This window comes from Erpetoichthys calabaricus, chromosome 3 (assembly GCF_900747795.2).
Source record: "Erpetoichthys calabaricus chromosome 3, fErpCal1.3, whole genome shotgun sequence".
NCBI classification, from domain to species: Eukaryota; Metazoa; Chordata; class Cladistia; order Polypteriformes; family Polypteridae; genus Erpetoichthys; species Erpetoichthys calabaricus.
The window spans coordinates 260,659,396-260,676,506 of NC_041396.2; the positions used below are offsets into that span (position 1 = coordinate 260,659,396).

At 40.8% G+C, this 17,111-nt stretch overlaps 1 protein-coding gene across 2 annotated transcripts in view; it reads right to left on the reverse strand.

Annotated features, from left to right (window-relative positions):
- Positions 1-15,699: 15,699 nt before the first annotated feature.
- pld2 (phospholipase D2) overlaps positions 15,700-17,111 on the reverse strand; it is a 97,709-nt gene continuing 96,297 nt past the window's right edge. For both annotated transcript variants that reach the window (XM_028798143.2, XM_051924057.1), the window contains one exon: positions 15,700-16,292. In XM_028798143.2, coding sequence (XP_028653976.2) covers positions 16,068-16,292 — 225 coding nt within the window. In that variant the 3' untranslated portion in view covers positions 15,700-16,067. The remainder of the gene's footprint in view (positions 16,293-17,111) is intronic.

A 17,111-nucleotide genomic window follows, 5' to 3' on the forward strand; every position in this document is an offset into this window, starting at 1 on the left:
AACAGTCTCAGTTTCTTATGTAGACTCTTGGGAAAACGAACTGCCCACCCCTGGTATAGGACTATACTGTCTGCTAAGATTCAGCCAAATGCTGCAAAACTGACAGGACGACGCTTCACAGGACAGAGGGAGAATGAGCCAAAACATACTGCGAAAGCAAACCAAGTGCTTTTCAACGCAAAATAGTGGAATATTCTTCAAAGGCCAAGTCAATCAAACTGGCTTCAACCCAGATAGATATGAATTTCACTTACTGAAGACAAAACTGATGGCACAAAGTCCAACAAACAACCAGGAACTGAAAACAGCTGCAGTAAAGGCCTGGTAAAGTATCACTATGATACCCAGCACTTGGAGAAGGCCATGGGCTCCAGACTTCATTGACATTGAAGGATTTTGAACCAAGTATTGAAAATGATCATTTTATTCGTGATTATGTTAGTTTGTCCAAATACTACTGAGCCCCTGAAAATGCGGGTTCATATATAAAAATGGCTGTCTTTTGATTACAGCTCATACAATGTTTTTATTAAACACCTTAATTAGAGCCGCAAATCCACTTCAAAATACTTCTGGACCTGAGTGTATATTGCTAACCCCTAACCCAATCACACATTGCCATGGGTGGATGTGAACAGACTCCTTGTCTGATTCCTTCCATGAGTCAGTGGAGGGTGGGGATTTGGCTGGCACATAAGGCAGCTGGCCTCTGTGGACAGAGAGAGGCTTTTTCTATGGAACATAATGCAGGTCAGGTGACATTAATTATTTTACATTGTGTACCGCTTTTGTCCTCCGTGTTTCTGTATGTGTGTGTGTGGGCGTGAGGATGGAAGTGCTTGGCGTACATTTAAAAGAGTAAAATTGCCTTTACTGTGCACAGTTCCATGCAGCCCCTGTCGAAGCACATAAGGCTTCGTAAGCCTTAATAAGAGCAGGTCACTGAATCTTTAAAGCAGCTTTTATGCGAGCAATCTGATCCTGGGTGGATTTAGGCCTTTGTAACTGATGCTTTTGGGTTAGTCTGAGGCTAGCTGTCAAAGCAGCTTTAGTCTTCTTGTGTGATCCGGTGGAGCAAGCAATAAGTGTGGAGTTGGTGGGAGGGGGTGGGGTGCGGAGCACGTGATTAGTCACTCCCACCTGATGCACCATTCCATGAAGAGGAATACAGGGAGGAGCATACAGGGGGGAGTTCATGATGTACCATTCAATATGGAACTGGGGGTCGCACACACATGATGTAGACCAGTGTTTCTCAACCTTTAAGTATTTGCGACCCGAGTTTTCATAACAGTTTTAATCGCACCCTACCTAACGTTCTTTTGAAAGGAGCCCACTAATACCAATTTGTTCTTTTTAAATTAATGATATATCATAGATGCATATTTTATTATACCTACTTAAGTTTTATCGACATTTATCTAACTTTATATTTATTTTTTTAGTATCAGAATGTAGTTTATGTTAATTTGTTTTGGTTTCAATAGATGTATTTTTCATATTTTCGATTCTTGTTTTCTTTTTTTCACATCTTCGCGCCCCCCTTTTGTTACTTCGCACCCCCCTAGGGGGGCCCCGCCCCACAGTTTCAGAGCCACTGATGTAGGCTTCCAGGTCATTATTCTCACCTCTACTGCTCTTATTTGTGTGTGTGACTCAATTTGCAACAGATCACCACTCTCCTGCGCCATGATTAGTGAGTGTAACAAACCTTACCTTGACGCGTCTGTGTTTCTTACCTGAAAAATCTCAGAATGCAGTTTACAGAACTACCTACCATTAGCTGAGACGTGAGATACCTGAGATCCTCAGAGGATTGCCTTCTTTCTCTCAACTCCAATCGTTCACTCCTCTTACACTGGGAACCCTTCATCTGGAAGCCTCCATCAATCGTAGTGTTCATGTCACAGTTGAGAACTAAACATTTTTAAATATTGCATGAAATCTTCGTGCCACAATTGCGATGACCCTGCTGTCAGTTCTACATGTCCATTAAAGTCAGTATCCTTATCTTAATTTCATGACAAGACATTTGTGGGCTTCTTTTAGGACTTTTTCTTTCTCTATTGGTCCATTTTTGTACTCACTTACTGAATTAAAGGGTCATAGCAAGACAAAGCCCTCCCAGGCAGCATGATGTACAAGGCTGGAATCAACCCCTGATGGGATACCAGTGCACCAGAGGACACATTTAACATTTATAGTTCTTTACAACAGCTAAAAGACAGGCACAGCTCTGGGATCTTTGGGTTTTTACATTATTCTGGCAAGCCTTTTACAGTAGAGTCTCATGTGTAAAGAGCTGTGCTGTCCATAATATTTGAGACAAAGACACATTTTTTCCTTGATTTATGCCTCTGTTGCTCTCCTCTGCCTTCAAATCAAACAATTCAGACATGATTAAAGTGCACATCACAGACATTCATTTAAGGGTATTTGCATATATTTTAAGTCTCACCATGTAGAAATTACAACACTTTTTCTACAAGGTCCCCCCATTTCAGGGCACTGAAATGTGTGGGACAATTGGCATCACAGGCATTTGTGATTCCACAGGTGGGTTTCGTTGCTTTATTAGTGCAGACACAAGTTATCTAGCCTTGCTTCTACCCGTTGGGAGTCTGGAGTTGTCATTGTTCAACATTAGGACAACAGCTGTGTCAATGAAAGTCAAAAAAGCTATTATGAGGCTGAAAAACAAGAATAAAACCATTAGAGACATCAGTAACACCTTAGGATGACCTAAATCAATGGTCTGGAATATCATCCATATTACTAACCGAGAATGCTAAACTGGATGATGGACGCAGGCACATCCGGCCATGGGCCGTAGCTGCAAAAAGACGTACTGCGCAGGCGCAAAAAGAGTCCGCGAGAGGCGGATGAGGAGCCGCGAGAGGGGGACAAAAGAGGCCGCGAGAGGCGGATGAGGGGCCGCGAGAGACGGACAAGACCACAGAAAAAAGGAGTGAGCACAGAAAAAAGACAAAAAAGGAGAAATGAGGCACAACGAGCACTGAAAAAAGGAAAAGGCACATAAAAAAGTAGTCAAACGCAGGCAAAGCACGAAACACATTGCATTTCCCATTGGGATTAATAAAGTATCTATCTATCTATCTATCTATCTATCTACACCCAAAAAAAAAAAAAAAAAAAGAGGCTCGCGCACGACAGCAAGGCAACCAACCCCCCCCCCCCCCCCCCCCCCCCACAGGCACCGGACGGGTAACACACCAAGAGGGGGATTCAACAAGCCCATGGAACACAAAAAAAAGAACACAAAACCACCCCACAGACCCTACAAGCAAGGGACGGGACACACACAAAGAGGGGGATTCAACAAGACACAGGAACACAAAAAGAAAGAAGACGCTCGCGCAACAACAATCCTCACACACCCCCCCTAAGGATGGGCCGTAGCTGCAAAAAGACGTACTGCGCAGGCGCAAAATGAGTCCGCGAGAGGCGGATGAGGAGCCGGGAGAGGGGGACAAAAGAGGCCGCGAGAGGCGGATGAGGGGCCGCGAGAGGCGGACAAGACCACGGAAAAAAGGAGTGAGCACAGAAAAAAGACAAAAAAGGAGAAATGACGCGCAACGAGCACCGAAAAAAGGAAAAGGCACATAAAAAAGTAGTCAAACGCAGGCAAAGCACGAAACACATTGCACACGAAACTAGACCCAAAAAAAAAAAAAAAAAAAAAGAGGCTCGCGCACAACAGCAAGGCAACCCCCCCCCCTACAGGCACTGGACGGGACACACACCAAGAGGGGGATTCAACAAGCCCATGGAACACAAAAAAAAGAACACAAAACCACCCCACAGACCCTACAAGCAAGGGACGGGACACACACAAAGAGGGGGATTCAACAAGACACAGGAACACAAAAAGAAAGAAGACGCTCGCGCAACAACAATCCTCAGCCCCCCCCCCCACACACACACACATCCATAAGAAGTGACACCCAAAGCCACATATTCTAAAGTGAACATCAACACCTTCACACTAGACAGCATAGGTGTCAGCATTGGTGGATCTCCTTACAATAAAGCACTATTAACCGTTCAACTGCAGAAAAGGAAACATATTAACAGTGACTGCGATCCTCCTTATTACTTATCCATATTTCGCATGCTGAGAAAGAAACAAGTCATGAATACATGGTCACGGGTACTAAACGAAAAGGAAAGGATAACAGGAACAAACACACGAACACGAAAGAAACAACAAAATAGACGGCTATGCAGCATAGGTGGATCTCATTACAATAAGGCACTATTAACCGTTCAACCGCAGAAAAGGCTCCATATTAACAGTGAGTGCAATACTCCTTATTACTTATCCATATTTCTAAAAGAAAAAATGTCTCGACTCCAAAAACGCAAAGCTCAACTAAAACTTCTAACTAACGATGTACCTAAAAGTAAAAACTTTATGAACTGCATTAGATCCTACAATAGTTCATTTGCTTTTGCATCTACCGGAGTAAATATCAGGCCACCAAAAGGCAATGGCCCATACTGCTTTCCCATATGTACACAAATACTGCATCGCATTGGAACAGGGCACCCTGAAACAAATCAACAACGCAAATATGCACAAATCTACATCCTAGATCCACATGACGCAAGCTATCAATCAAAGTGCTGCATCGCAACAGTCACGGATTCAAAACGAAACACCTCCCGTCTCAGACATACGTTAACGGCAAGGAAGGCTACAACAGGCTTCTCACACAGCACAGGCAAATCGATTACAGCTCCAAAACAACACGTCCCAAATACTGCACATGCAACAACGCGCCTCTCAAACGGCACAAGCAAAACATACACCAGGAAAATTCATTCGGATTAATGAATGTCATTTGCAATCATTGTCATTCAGTTCACTTCCCTGAAGAAACAACTGGCAATACAAGTAATACATTTACACGTTGTTGTCAAAAGGGTCAAATTAGACTGCCTCCTTTACATTCATATACTGAATATCTACAAAAGCTTCTAACTAACGATGTACCTGAAAGTGAAATCTTTATCAACTGCATTAGATCCTACAAATCGGTATCCACTATGAACATTAACGGTGGCACTGCACGTGACATCCGTCTTGAAAAAATGTTAATTATTGATGAATGTACAATGGCATGAAGTCACTTACTCAACACCATTCATAAACTTCTACAAACGTTTATGAATAATAATATTCGATTTGGATGAAAGGTACTTTTATGAGGAGGACATTTTAGACAGTGCTTAGCTATTCTTCCAGATGCCATGCACTCAGCTATTGTTCAGTGCACCTTAAAATACGCAGACAATTGGCATTGCTTTCAAAAGATACGGTTAGTAAAAAAGATACGATGTCCAGAACCAAATCATAACAATTGCTTATTACAACTGGGAGATGGTACACTCACCAATACAGATGGACTTCAGCCACATATTATTACAATTCCTCAAGCCTTTATCTGCGACAACTTAGTTACACAGAGATTTGGAACAGCAATCTCATTAGACCAAATGCCTCTTTTAACACAACGCACTATATTAGGTCCAAAAAATATTAATGTGCAAAACATAAATACCCAAGTCATTCCATTACTTCCTGGAGAGACACAACTCTTTCTAAGCTCTGACAAACTTGACTCTGATCACAACAATAACCATCTTCATTGACCTTACAAGTTCTGAGCTGGAATTACCTTTTACACTTAAACGGCGTGTACAAAGAAATTTTCAAATAAACCTTTACACTGTGCCACACACTTTATTGTTTGCTTTCTATTTGCATCATCTACACCGTCACACTATTCTATATCTCATTCATACATCACGCTCTTTGTCATTCCCAACACCAGGGGTTGGCGAGCGAAGCGAGCAGGGGGCAGACCCCCTAGTTAAGAAGAAAAAACACATTGGTGAGCTCAGTAATTGCAAAGAAACTGGCAGGCCAAGGAAGACCTGCACTGCTGAGGACAGAAGAATCCTCACTATGGTAAAGAAAAAGCCCCAAGCGTCTGTCTGACAGACCAGAAAGAGAGGCAGATGTGGATGTGTGAGAGATGACTATCTGTTGAAGCCTTCATGAACAGAAGTACTGAGGCCACAGTGAAATATGCAAACCACTAGTTAGCCACAAAAACAGGATGGCCAGGTTAAAGTTTTTTTTTGTGAAAAACTACTTAAAAGAGCCTGACAAGTTCTGGAAGAAGGTTTTATGGACAGACAAGACAAAGATGAACCTGTACCAGAGTGATAGCAAGTGTGGACACAAAAAGGAACTGCCTAAGATCTACAGTGGACCACCTTATCTGTTAATCATGGTGGTGGGGGTGTTATGGCTTGGACATGTATGGCTGCCACAGGCACTGGCACAGTTATATCTATTGATGGTAGGAACTGCTGACGGCAGTCACACAATGAATTCTGAGGAGAATAAAAACATCTGATCCGCTCAAGTACCAGAAAATGCCTCCAAACTCATTGGACCGTGCTTCATCCTACAACAAGATATGATCCCAAACAAACTGCCAAGGCAACACAGGGGTTCTTCAAAGCTAAAAAATGGAAAATTCTTGAATGGCCAAGCCAGTCACCCGATTTAAATCCAATTGAGCAGGCCTTCCATATGCTGAAGAGAAAACTTAAGGAGACAAGCTCCCACAACAAGCAGGAGCTGAAGATGGCTGTATTAGAAGCTTAGCAGAGCATCACCAGTGAAGATCCTCAGCACCTGCAGATGTCTGTGAATCACAGACTTCAAGCAGTTATTGCATGCAAGGGATATGCGACAAAGTCCCAAATATGACTGCTTTAATAGACCTGCCATTGCTGTGTCCCAAACATTACGTTGCCCTGAAATGTGGGGATCATAAAGAAAAAGTGTTGTCATTTCTACACGGTGTGACTGAAATGTGTGAAAATCCCCCTAAATGAAAGTCTGCAATGTGCCCTTTAATCACATCTGAATTGTTTGATTTTTAATTTTAATTTTTAAACTGTGAAGCAGAGGCACAGATCAAGGAAAAATGTGTCTTTTTCCCAAAAATTATAGGGGGGGGGGGCACTATATAAATTAGTGTGATTGACAGGATCAACGGGTAGATGGAGTAATAGCTCACTGGCACAGATTGAGACTTAAAGCTAAAAACATTTGGAGGTGAGTGAGCCACAGTGGGTGTTGGTCCTGCTTGGACTTGGAAGGATTTGCTCCTTTCATGTGGGAATGATAACTGACTTTTGATGCAAAGTCCCCCATGTCACAAGTAATTTAGGGAAGTGTTTGTGGTTTAGCCCATCACTCATATAATAATATCCTTACCAAAGGGCTTAGACTGGGCATATCTCCATCTTGGCATACTGAACTCCTGTGAAGACAACCCTGAACTGTAATTTATGAGTGAGAAAAACACAGCTGTGAAGAGAGCTGGAGGAGACTCTCATGAACTAGATGTCATCTATTCATTTTCGAATGCCACATAATGCAGACTAAGGATTGACTGTTGAGCTGTGAAGCAGCAACACTAGCCACTGTGTCACCCTGTTTGGGGCAATGGATGTCTTGTATATCTTGTTTTACCTGGCAGTTCTGTTTGGGTGGGCTGCATGCTTCCATATATATAATTGATTCTGTCTGAACAAACATCTTCAAGAGCCCTTTCACATCTTTCTAAATTTATATTTTACAGTAACCAGAATTTTTTACGGATATGGGTTTACTGTACTGCTAACCCATGATGTCCCAGCCTGTGGCTCTTAGCACTGATCCCAATGCCATCTTCTAATGGCAATGGTAGGACCGCAAACAACAGAGGGACTGGGGTTATGCCTAAATGTTGGTTAATCTTTGGGTCAGGCTATCAACACTAAGCCTCTGAATAGCATTACAAAATAACTGGGCGTTCACCAATATATTGTGATTTGACTGCAGTGCTCACACTTCTGCCTGTCACACAGAGCTACTGTGCAGTGGAGGCCATGCTTCACAGTTTTACATACAATCACTCTTCCAGTGTAATCCCAAATCTCTGGTTTGAAAATACTAGCATGTACAGCAGGAGTCCCAAATAAAATTAAAGGAAAAGGAGTTAATTAGTGGCAAAAAACTGGTCACCAATTAAGAAAAGGGTTAGAATGAAAACCTGCAGCCCCTGGTCCCTCCACAACCGGAGTTTGGGACCCCTGATATAAAGAAAACCTAGTGGATATCAAAAAATTATGATTGAGTTCACTCATCCATCTATCATCGGACCCACTAAATCCAAGTCAACGTACTGCCAGTGCCTGTTCATGCAGTTTTGGGTGCAAGACAAGAACCAAATCTTCCAGCATTGAACAGCACAAAAACAATCACTCATATGGGGCCAGACTGGAGCTGCCAATTATCCTACCTCACCTTTAGATTGTGGGAGGAAAGCAAAATAACCCATATATTGTTTGACACAGTGCAAACATGTAACTCGTCTGAGCTGAGATTCAAACCCAGATCTCACTGTGCTACCCAGAATGTTGTGGAGCCTTGCTTTCTTAAACTTAATTTTAGAGTAATGCTTCTCAAAGAGAGCTCCAAGGACTATCGTCGCCCACAAGGTGACAGTCATTATATCTGAGAAAAGCGACATGTAAATTACTCAGACACACTGTGCATTACTTAATTATGTAAGTAACGGTTTTGTTTTAAACTTAAATATGTGTAACGCTTTGCTCAAATAAAACCTTTGACTACCTTCACTTTGTCATAGTATACGTTATGCTCGAAGTGGTCAGATGGAATCGAATCAATGGATCAAATTCTAGATTGCAATTTATTACAGGCAGCGAGATGAACTACTATCTTTATCAGTGGAACAAGGAAAAGAATAGTGAGTGAAGAGGCAGGAAATTGCTACTGTAATTGAAGAACCTATCATCAAAACCAAAACACTTACCGGTGTTAGAAGTGAAAAAATAAAAACGAGATTCCTAATAATGAACAATTCCCTAAAATTACTATTTGTTTTAATCATTATAATCAGAAGGTCTTAATGTTCAGTTGCATCTCTTTATGTGTGGCAGTCTTTCATAACGGCAAGGTTGAGTTGCACATGAACAACAAGATTATTACTACAAGCAACATGACTCTGTCCACAGAAAAAACAGCCCCAAAAAATGACAATGCAATGATATGACCACAACAACAATAAAAGTTAAAGATGTTAGGAAACAAACAACAACAACAATATTTATTTCTAGAGCACATTTTCATACAAATGATGGAGCTCAAAGTGTTTTACAGGATGAAGAAAAAGAAAAATGACAAAATACAAAAATACAATTAGGCAATACGAATTAACATAGAATAAAAGTAAGGTCCGATGGCAAGGGAGGACAGAAAAAAAACAAAACAAACTCCAGATGGCTGGAGAAAAAAAACAAAATCTGCAAGGGTTCCAAGGCCACAAGACCACCCAGACCCCTCTAGGCATTCTACCTAACATCAATGATCTCAATCAGTCCTCATGGTTTTCAGGCTTCACATGGAAGAACTTGATAATGATGGTCATTTGGACCTCTGGCCTTCCTTACCTTCTCGTAGCTAGCGAACAACAGAACTACTTAACGGATTTAGATTGTGTTTTTTTGTATAATTTGCTTGAACATTCCGGTTGATTTTATGGCTGCTCTCATCACGCTAAGAATGGTTCGCTTGTAGGAGCGATATATTCACACTAATCCGAGACAGAGGCTGCTGGCTGAAGGGAGGGGGAAGCATGACGTCAGGAGTGGGGAGCCGAGCAGGACCCTCCTCACAGTCATGTTTCACTACCAACGGACAAACTCCTTGTAGGGATTTTATAGAAATAAATTCAGAGCCCTGTGAGAATCAATTACTATGGGCTTTATGTGCTTTCAAAACTATCCGCACAGGCGGGACTCAAAGAGTGTGTCCACAGCACAGAAAAAGAACACATTTCCTCAAGGAATCGCTGCAAATTGCCCCTCATGTCACATTAATGCACAGATTACAGTTACAAGTAACAGACAAGAAAGCAAATCTTAAAGTGACACAAAAAAAAAGAATTTAGCTTTATGTTCATTCATGAGATGGTTGATTATAAGGAATCTGCAGCAAGCAAACAACATGTGCACAGCTAAATCAAGAAAGAAAAATAAATAAATCCATACAAGGTTATAAAACAGATATAATTAGCAGAAACGTATGGTATATACTCGTGTATATACGTATAACTATGCAGAAGTCCAACACATTCTTAATGTCAAGATCGTCTTATTATTGAAGCATCTTATTTCCTACGCCTTAAAAAGCATTATAATATCATCTTGTTATATTTCCATTTGCTTGTGAGAGCAGAAAATTAAGGGTATAAAAAAAGGATGAAGCAATCCTAAAAAAAAAAAAAATACATTAAGATTGCTGCCAGTCGGGGTCAAAGATAGCTCTCGTAAAATAAGGTTAGAGTAGTTGACTGCTATTATGGTATACCCAGAGTTGCCCAGGCTCAAGTTTATTTCTTATTTATTCATGTTTTGTGTTTTTATTGAAATATCACCTTGCATTTTAGGTTATTAATTTGCTTTTGTTACTTCCTGTTTTATGTTATTAATTCTGTCTTTGTATATTGGTAATTTTACATTTTTCTTTTCTTTTGTGTTTCTACAGTATGTAGTGTGATTTGTATTCTGTCCTACCTCCTGTGGGTTGTGTTGATTGTACTTCTGAGATTCATGATATTGTATTTGGTGTACCACAAGGATCTATTCTGGGTCCACTGCTCTTTTCAATCTACATGCTTCCATTAGGTCAGATTATCTCAAAGCACAAGGTAAGCTACCACAGCTAATGCAAATGACACACAGCTTTATTTATCAATAGTGCCTGATGACCCTGATGCTCTTGGTTCTCTGATGGAATGTCTTTGGGGTATTTCTGATTGGACGCGTAGAATCTTTCTCAAATAAAATAAGGACAAAACAGAAATCCTAATGATTGGCAAACATGGATATAGCAAGGGTATTAGAAATAAACTTGTTCCCTTAGGCTTAAAAATCAAGGCAGAGAAAGAATTTAGGGGTAAAGTTTGACTCTGACCTAAACTTTACATCACATAATAGCTATTCTTTTCTTGTAACTTTGCCTTTGTTAGCTTCTAAAGCACATTCAGCTAGATTATTGTATGAAAATATGCTATATAAATAAATGTTATTGTTGGAGCCTAAGGAGGCAGGCCATCGAATTACGTAAGTTTCAGCCCCAGCAGTACTTAAGCAGACTTAAGGTATTTTCTTGTGATTCTGACTTGGATTGTGTACTGCTGGCACAAGGCAACACTAGTTTACTGCAGACAGAAAACAGAATCGAAAGCTTGCAGGGAGAAGTCAGGATGCATGTAGGGGTCGCAACCGGGAAGATGATAATTAAATATCTAAGAACAGTACATGTAGATAGAATTGTAGTCAGAAACAATAAATATTAAATCATAAGAGAAAAAGGATACACGTAGCCAGAGCCAAGAAACATGAGATGTAACCAGAGGACAGAAAAAAATGTTGCAACCAGCAGAATCAAACAGTAACAATATGAAAGGATACAAACTTTCTTCTTTCAGGAATCCAATCTATCTATCTATCTATCTATCTATCTTGGACAAATTAGGTACATGTGAGGTTAGCTTTCGCACTAGTAAAGTCGTGATGCGTGACCTCAAAAACCGTCTCACAGCAAAATAGCATCCTAGCAACCAGTCCCCAACATGACAGTGTTCATAGAGAAAACATGAGGGTACTGCCGAATAATTTTTAACAATGATAAAACCATAATAAAGGAAATGATGACTGACCCACTAGATTTCTTGGCTTTGGGTCCACAACAAATATAGCATGGCACACTGTTGATTTTTTTTGCTTTTGTTACTTCCTGATTTCTTTTTCTGAATAAATCTTTAAATAGAAGGATCTTGTCTTGTATTGTGTTGGATCAGAGGGTTCTCTGTTTTTCAGACTTTTATTATTTAAGAGCATTAAGCCCAATTTTGGACCTGGCAGGCATAGAAGTTGGGGTCAGGCTGCCTGAGGTGAGGCCTATTCCTGGGCTCAGATCAGAATCAGGGTTGGTCTGTATTGGATTTTTGAAAGCATACTGTCCTTATTGTGGGCTTCTTGGTGATGGAAATCACAACTCTCTGGCTGTGTAGTCAAGGGCCTATGAAATCAGACTTAAAACTTCTCATTATTATTATTTTTTTATTCATTCATTTTCTGCACCTATTTACAAATACAGAGCAGTAGAAGTTCTAGGAAGAAATGGCCTGAATGGGATGCAAGCCAATAACAAGCCATTCCCATTCATACAGGGCTAAATGCATGGCTCTGGGATGGGGGAGAAGGCCTATATGGACATGAGGGAAACACGCAAACTCTACACAAACAGCATCCTACGTGTGAATGAAACAGTTGCCTAAATAATGTGAAGCCACTGTGCCATTAGCCTTTTGAGTTTTTATTATTATTTAGCAGTTTCTGGCACTGCACACTTTAAAATTATCTACATGGAATAAATACCCTGTGATGTAAGTACCTACAATGGAAACCTCCAGGTAACAGGTGCATTTGTTGGGTATGAGGCTGGCTCAAGCTTATGACAAACGCTCATTAAGATGATGTGTAGTTGAGGATCCCAAAGATGCTTACTGGCATGGAACAGTAAATAGTCCACCTTTAGTTGCCGAAACCCATAGGTCACACTGAGACCCCGAAAGCCATAAACTGAGGTGGGATGCTGAAGCAGATCATAGAGACATGTAGCTTTTGGGTTTTTTGGGAGGTCTAAGACTCTAGATCATCAGCATACATTGTAACCTCAGGCATTTTAACATGACTTATACACCATAACCAGTTGTGTCAACTCATCCCTACATCCATTTTCTTACCTGCTTCTCCACTTCAGGGCTGCAGGAAGCTGTTGGTTATCTTGGACATATTGGATGCAAGCAGAATACAACCCCTTGATGCCATGTCAGTCCATTGCTGAGCACACTCACGCTTATTGGCACAACTCAGTGTAATTCAACGAACCTGCATGTCTCTGCAATATGGGAGGGAACCGGAGTCTTAGAGAAAACCTAAACTGGCTTCATTTATATCCATCACTTGAAAGAGGACTGTGGCTGGCTGTGTGAGTACGATACTGAAGGTGTGCTTCAGCTTGGATGTGACAGGGGGAGTTGGAGGACACTGTGTCATGTTCTACCATCCCCCATTTTCTAACCTACTTATCTGATGCAGGGTGGTGGGATGCTGTGAAAAGTGCTATATAAAGTAAAAACTGACCAGCTGAACCAAACCTTGCTTTGACTCTTTTTTAGTGTGTGTGTGTGTTCTGAAATAAGATTATCTACCAGGGTTTTTCTCTTTTTGATGGATTATTAGTGTGGTTAAACAAGCAGGATAATGATTAGTGCAGCAGTTTCACAATTCCAGCCACCTCACCATCGGTGTAGAATTTACATTGCCCATTGCCCACATGTTCTCCAGTGATTCTGGTTTACTTCAGCATCCAAAAGCCACATGTAAAAGGTTAACTGGCGACTAAATTTACCCCATGCTGCCAGGAAAAACTCCTCTTTGCCACAATCCTGTAATTGGAATAAAAAGGTTCAGCAAATATTTGGATGATCAGTGAACTGTTATATAACAGCTGATAACTTGCATGTTATCTCTCTGAGCATTTTTGGTCTGGCTCAGATTTTAACACTGAAAGCAAGGCAACAAATTTGCACAATTTATGTTTTTACTGGGTGGTTCCCAAAAAGATGAAAGAAATAGATTTAAATAAGAAAAGTATGGAATAATGAAGATATTTAAAATCTAATTAAGTATTTACACAGAGCCACAGCCCACCATGGTTAAAGCAGGGAAGAAACACAATGAGGTTCCAGTCTATTTCAGAACACTAGACCACACTCATTGTTAGCAGTTTAATTAAGAGATGATGAGAAAAAGGAAAAGAGTGGCAGGAAGAGAACAAGTAAACTTCACACAAGAACGTGATAAAGCTGGGAGCTGAACCTAGTTCACAGGCACCACGAAGCAGCAGCACTAACAACTACACCACCATTTTGCCCAGAAATTCTAATGACTGACCAAACTAAAAAGCAGAGGCAGCTGGTGACAAAGCCTAAGATGACACTGCAGACTGTGAACACTGCTGCAGAGCCTTGGTCTAGTCTGTTAAAATGACATGACAATCTGTTATAGCTGAAAACTGCTGAAAAATCTGGAAAATATGAAGCACTTCAAAGAAAACCAACGATAGTCCTCATTCTTTTTATATATTTATTACTGTGTTTAGTTTTAGCAAAACTAAATATTTATTTTATAACAGACGTGAATACCAGCTCCTAATTAAAAATACAGTCAAGATAAAAAAAAAACTCATCCAACATTTGCTGGAGAGACCTAACTGAAATGAGCAAGTAGCACCAACCATATTCAGGTACTGCCCCACCTGAAAGAATAAGTAAAATAGCTTAAAAGGTATTTCAGATTGGGTGAACTGTCCATATCTATAGGAGGCACTTCATTCATTAAGTTCACCAAGGCTGTTGTTACACCATTTTTAATGTTTGCAAACCCCTGCTCTAATGGCACCCCAAGAGGGCACCTCACTCTGACCCATGTGTGGACTTCACAGGCAGGTGCAGGTAGGCTGTTGTTTATCCCAGACGGAGCAGAGGAGTGTGTCTGCTTCATTGCAGTCCTTCGCCTTTAATAGTAAAAAAGACTCCTACCCTTCTTGTGTTCCCCCACATGCGTGGGAGCTCTTCCTTCAACTTCAGAAAAAACAGAACACAGTGCAGTGATGAACCTGGCCTTACATAACAGGAACCCAAAAAAAAAAAGGCCAGTTTCCATAACAACATGTGAAACAATGCAGCAAGGGCTCTTGATTGTCACATCCAGTTGTAATTATAATTATTACGCAGCCCTGTACAGCCTGTGGAGGCCTCTCTACCTGTCTCCATAACAACAGAGGCACCGCCGCTGATCTGAATACTGCCTCGGAGAGCTGCATCATTGGCACTTGCGGGTGTGTGCTGCAAGCTGTCTTTTATCTGATAGCGGTGGTGGAAGTGGTGGGAAGTTAGGGGGGTGGGGGTGTGGGATATGTGACAGATTGATGCCTAGTACTGCAGAGCACAAATCAGGATGAGTCATATGCACTAGTACGAAAAATAACCTTTCCAATTAGACAAGTGGAAAAGCTAAGAACAGATTGTAGACCTTGTCCAGTTGGGTAGCTGGGTAGGGATTCAAATGACTTACAGGTGGCAGCACCAGAGGTCACTGGCTCATTGCCCTGATATATCAATGGGAAGTAACAGCATGAAGCATTTAACAAAATTCATTGGCTGCATCAAAACTGAATATGAACCAAAATCTGTGCTTTGTGATGCCCTTTACAGATATGGTTGCTTATGCATGTAGGGTTTGAGCACAGATGGCTTTGAAGGGATGTATGTGGAACCCAATTGTGCTCCTCGGGCATTTTCCAGGCTCTCTGCTATCAGGATCCATTTTTCCGATTATCACTGGCTACAGACCAAGAAGACATGCATGTACAGTATGCATGTTCAATAACACAGAGAGAATTTTTATAATTTAACAACATCTTAATAGGCATGAAGTCACAGATAACTTAGGTTGTGGAAAATATTAATTTTACGTGTTTACTGCAGCTTCTGGTCATTGCTGACTAGAGTTAGTGTCTAAGTGGCCTGGCTGAATTTTAATTTACTCACCCATACATTTGTGGCAAGTCAAGTCTATAGCACTCTGAGTGTTAGCTAATGTCCAGGAAGAAGAATCAATAAGTATTCCATTATCTGCTATAGCACCGAAGTTATTATGAGGACACACACCCTCACAAGTCATCTAATGCTAGCTGGAAGGAAGCTCTAAAATGATAATTGTATACTAAGAATACTGCAGTTTCAATGATTTTCTACTCAAGTGCAAATAGAAAAATGTTCCACTGATTCCAGTAGAGAGTCTGTGCACCTCCTTTTAGGCTACGTCCAAACCTCCACAGGGATCATTCCTTCTCTGCTGTTCAGTGGGGGCAGCAAATTCTCCTCACACAAGAAGTGGAGAGGATAATGGACCAAATAACCCCTGACTTGTTCCAGTTCACTTCTGGCTTTGTCAGGGTCACTTTCAGCCATCTTGTCCATAGCGGCATACTCCTTCAGAGTCCGGATATTGTGAACACTGTTGGTAGGAAGACATCTAAACACCTGAACAACAAATAAAACAAGAAAAGGTTTAACCAGCTTCATTTTATCATTTTATTCCTTTTTCATTACATTGTAGCTAATCTTTTACACCTAGAGGATACTAATTTACCTGATTTTCGTATTATCACCAGAGAAAAAGAGTATGGGTTAACATTTCCTCTGCTGCATTTGTCAAGGGCTCCTCTCGGTATTCATCATGCAACTTCCCTTATTTAACTCATTTCTGTTTTATCTGATTGGGGTCTCTACTGTCATCAGATTCTGGCTCTTGGTGATCAGCTAGGTTTTCAATTGTGACTTGTTTCTAAATTGCTAACACTGGCTTTTAATGTTGTCACTGTTTATTACAGTTTCATCAGTTTGTAATGTTAAAGTTATAAGGCTATCCTTACTGTTATGATTTATTCAGTTTCACATCTTTGCTAGAAGCTTTAGTGTGGTTACTGATTGCTCTTTGTCATGTTAAGGGGTGAGTTAACTAAGAAAACGTTCTACTCTGCTTCACCGTAACTATTTGATTCAAGTGAGTCAAAACCCATGTAGCCATCACTCTTTGGAAGAGCTCTGTAGCCTTTTTAGTCATCTTCTATTCTTCACATACAAAGGGCTATTTTGAAATGTACCTTCCTTATCGACAAAATTTCCCTGAGTTAGAGGGTTAAGTTTCAGATTTCACCATTTGACCAACAGGAAACAAAAATCATGGCATCTGACTAAATAAGATAAGTGGAACTGTTGTGAAACTGAGTCACACAACAAGCTCTTGAATTGGCCTGTGGTGTGGGCTGAGTGGCAGAGGGTGGCACTTTAGCCTTTGCC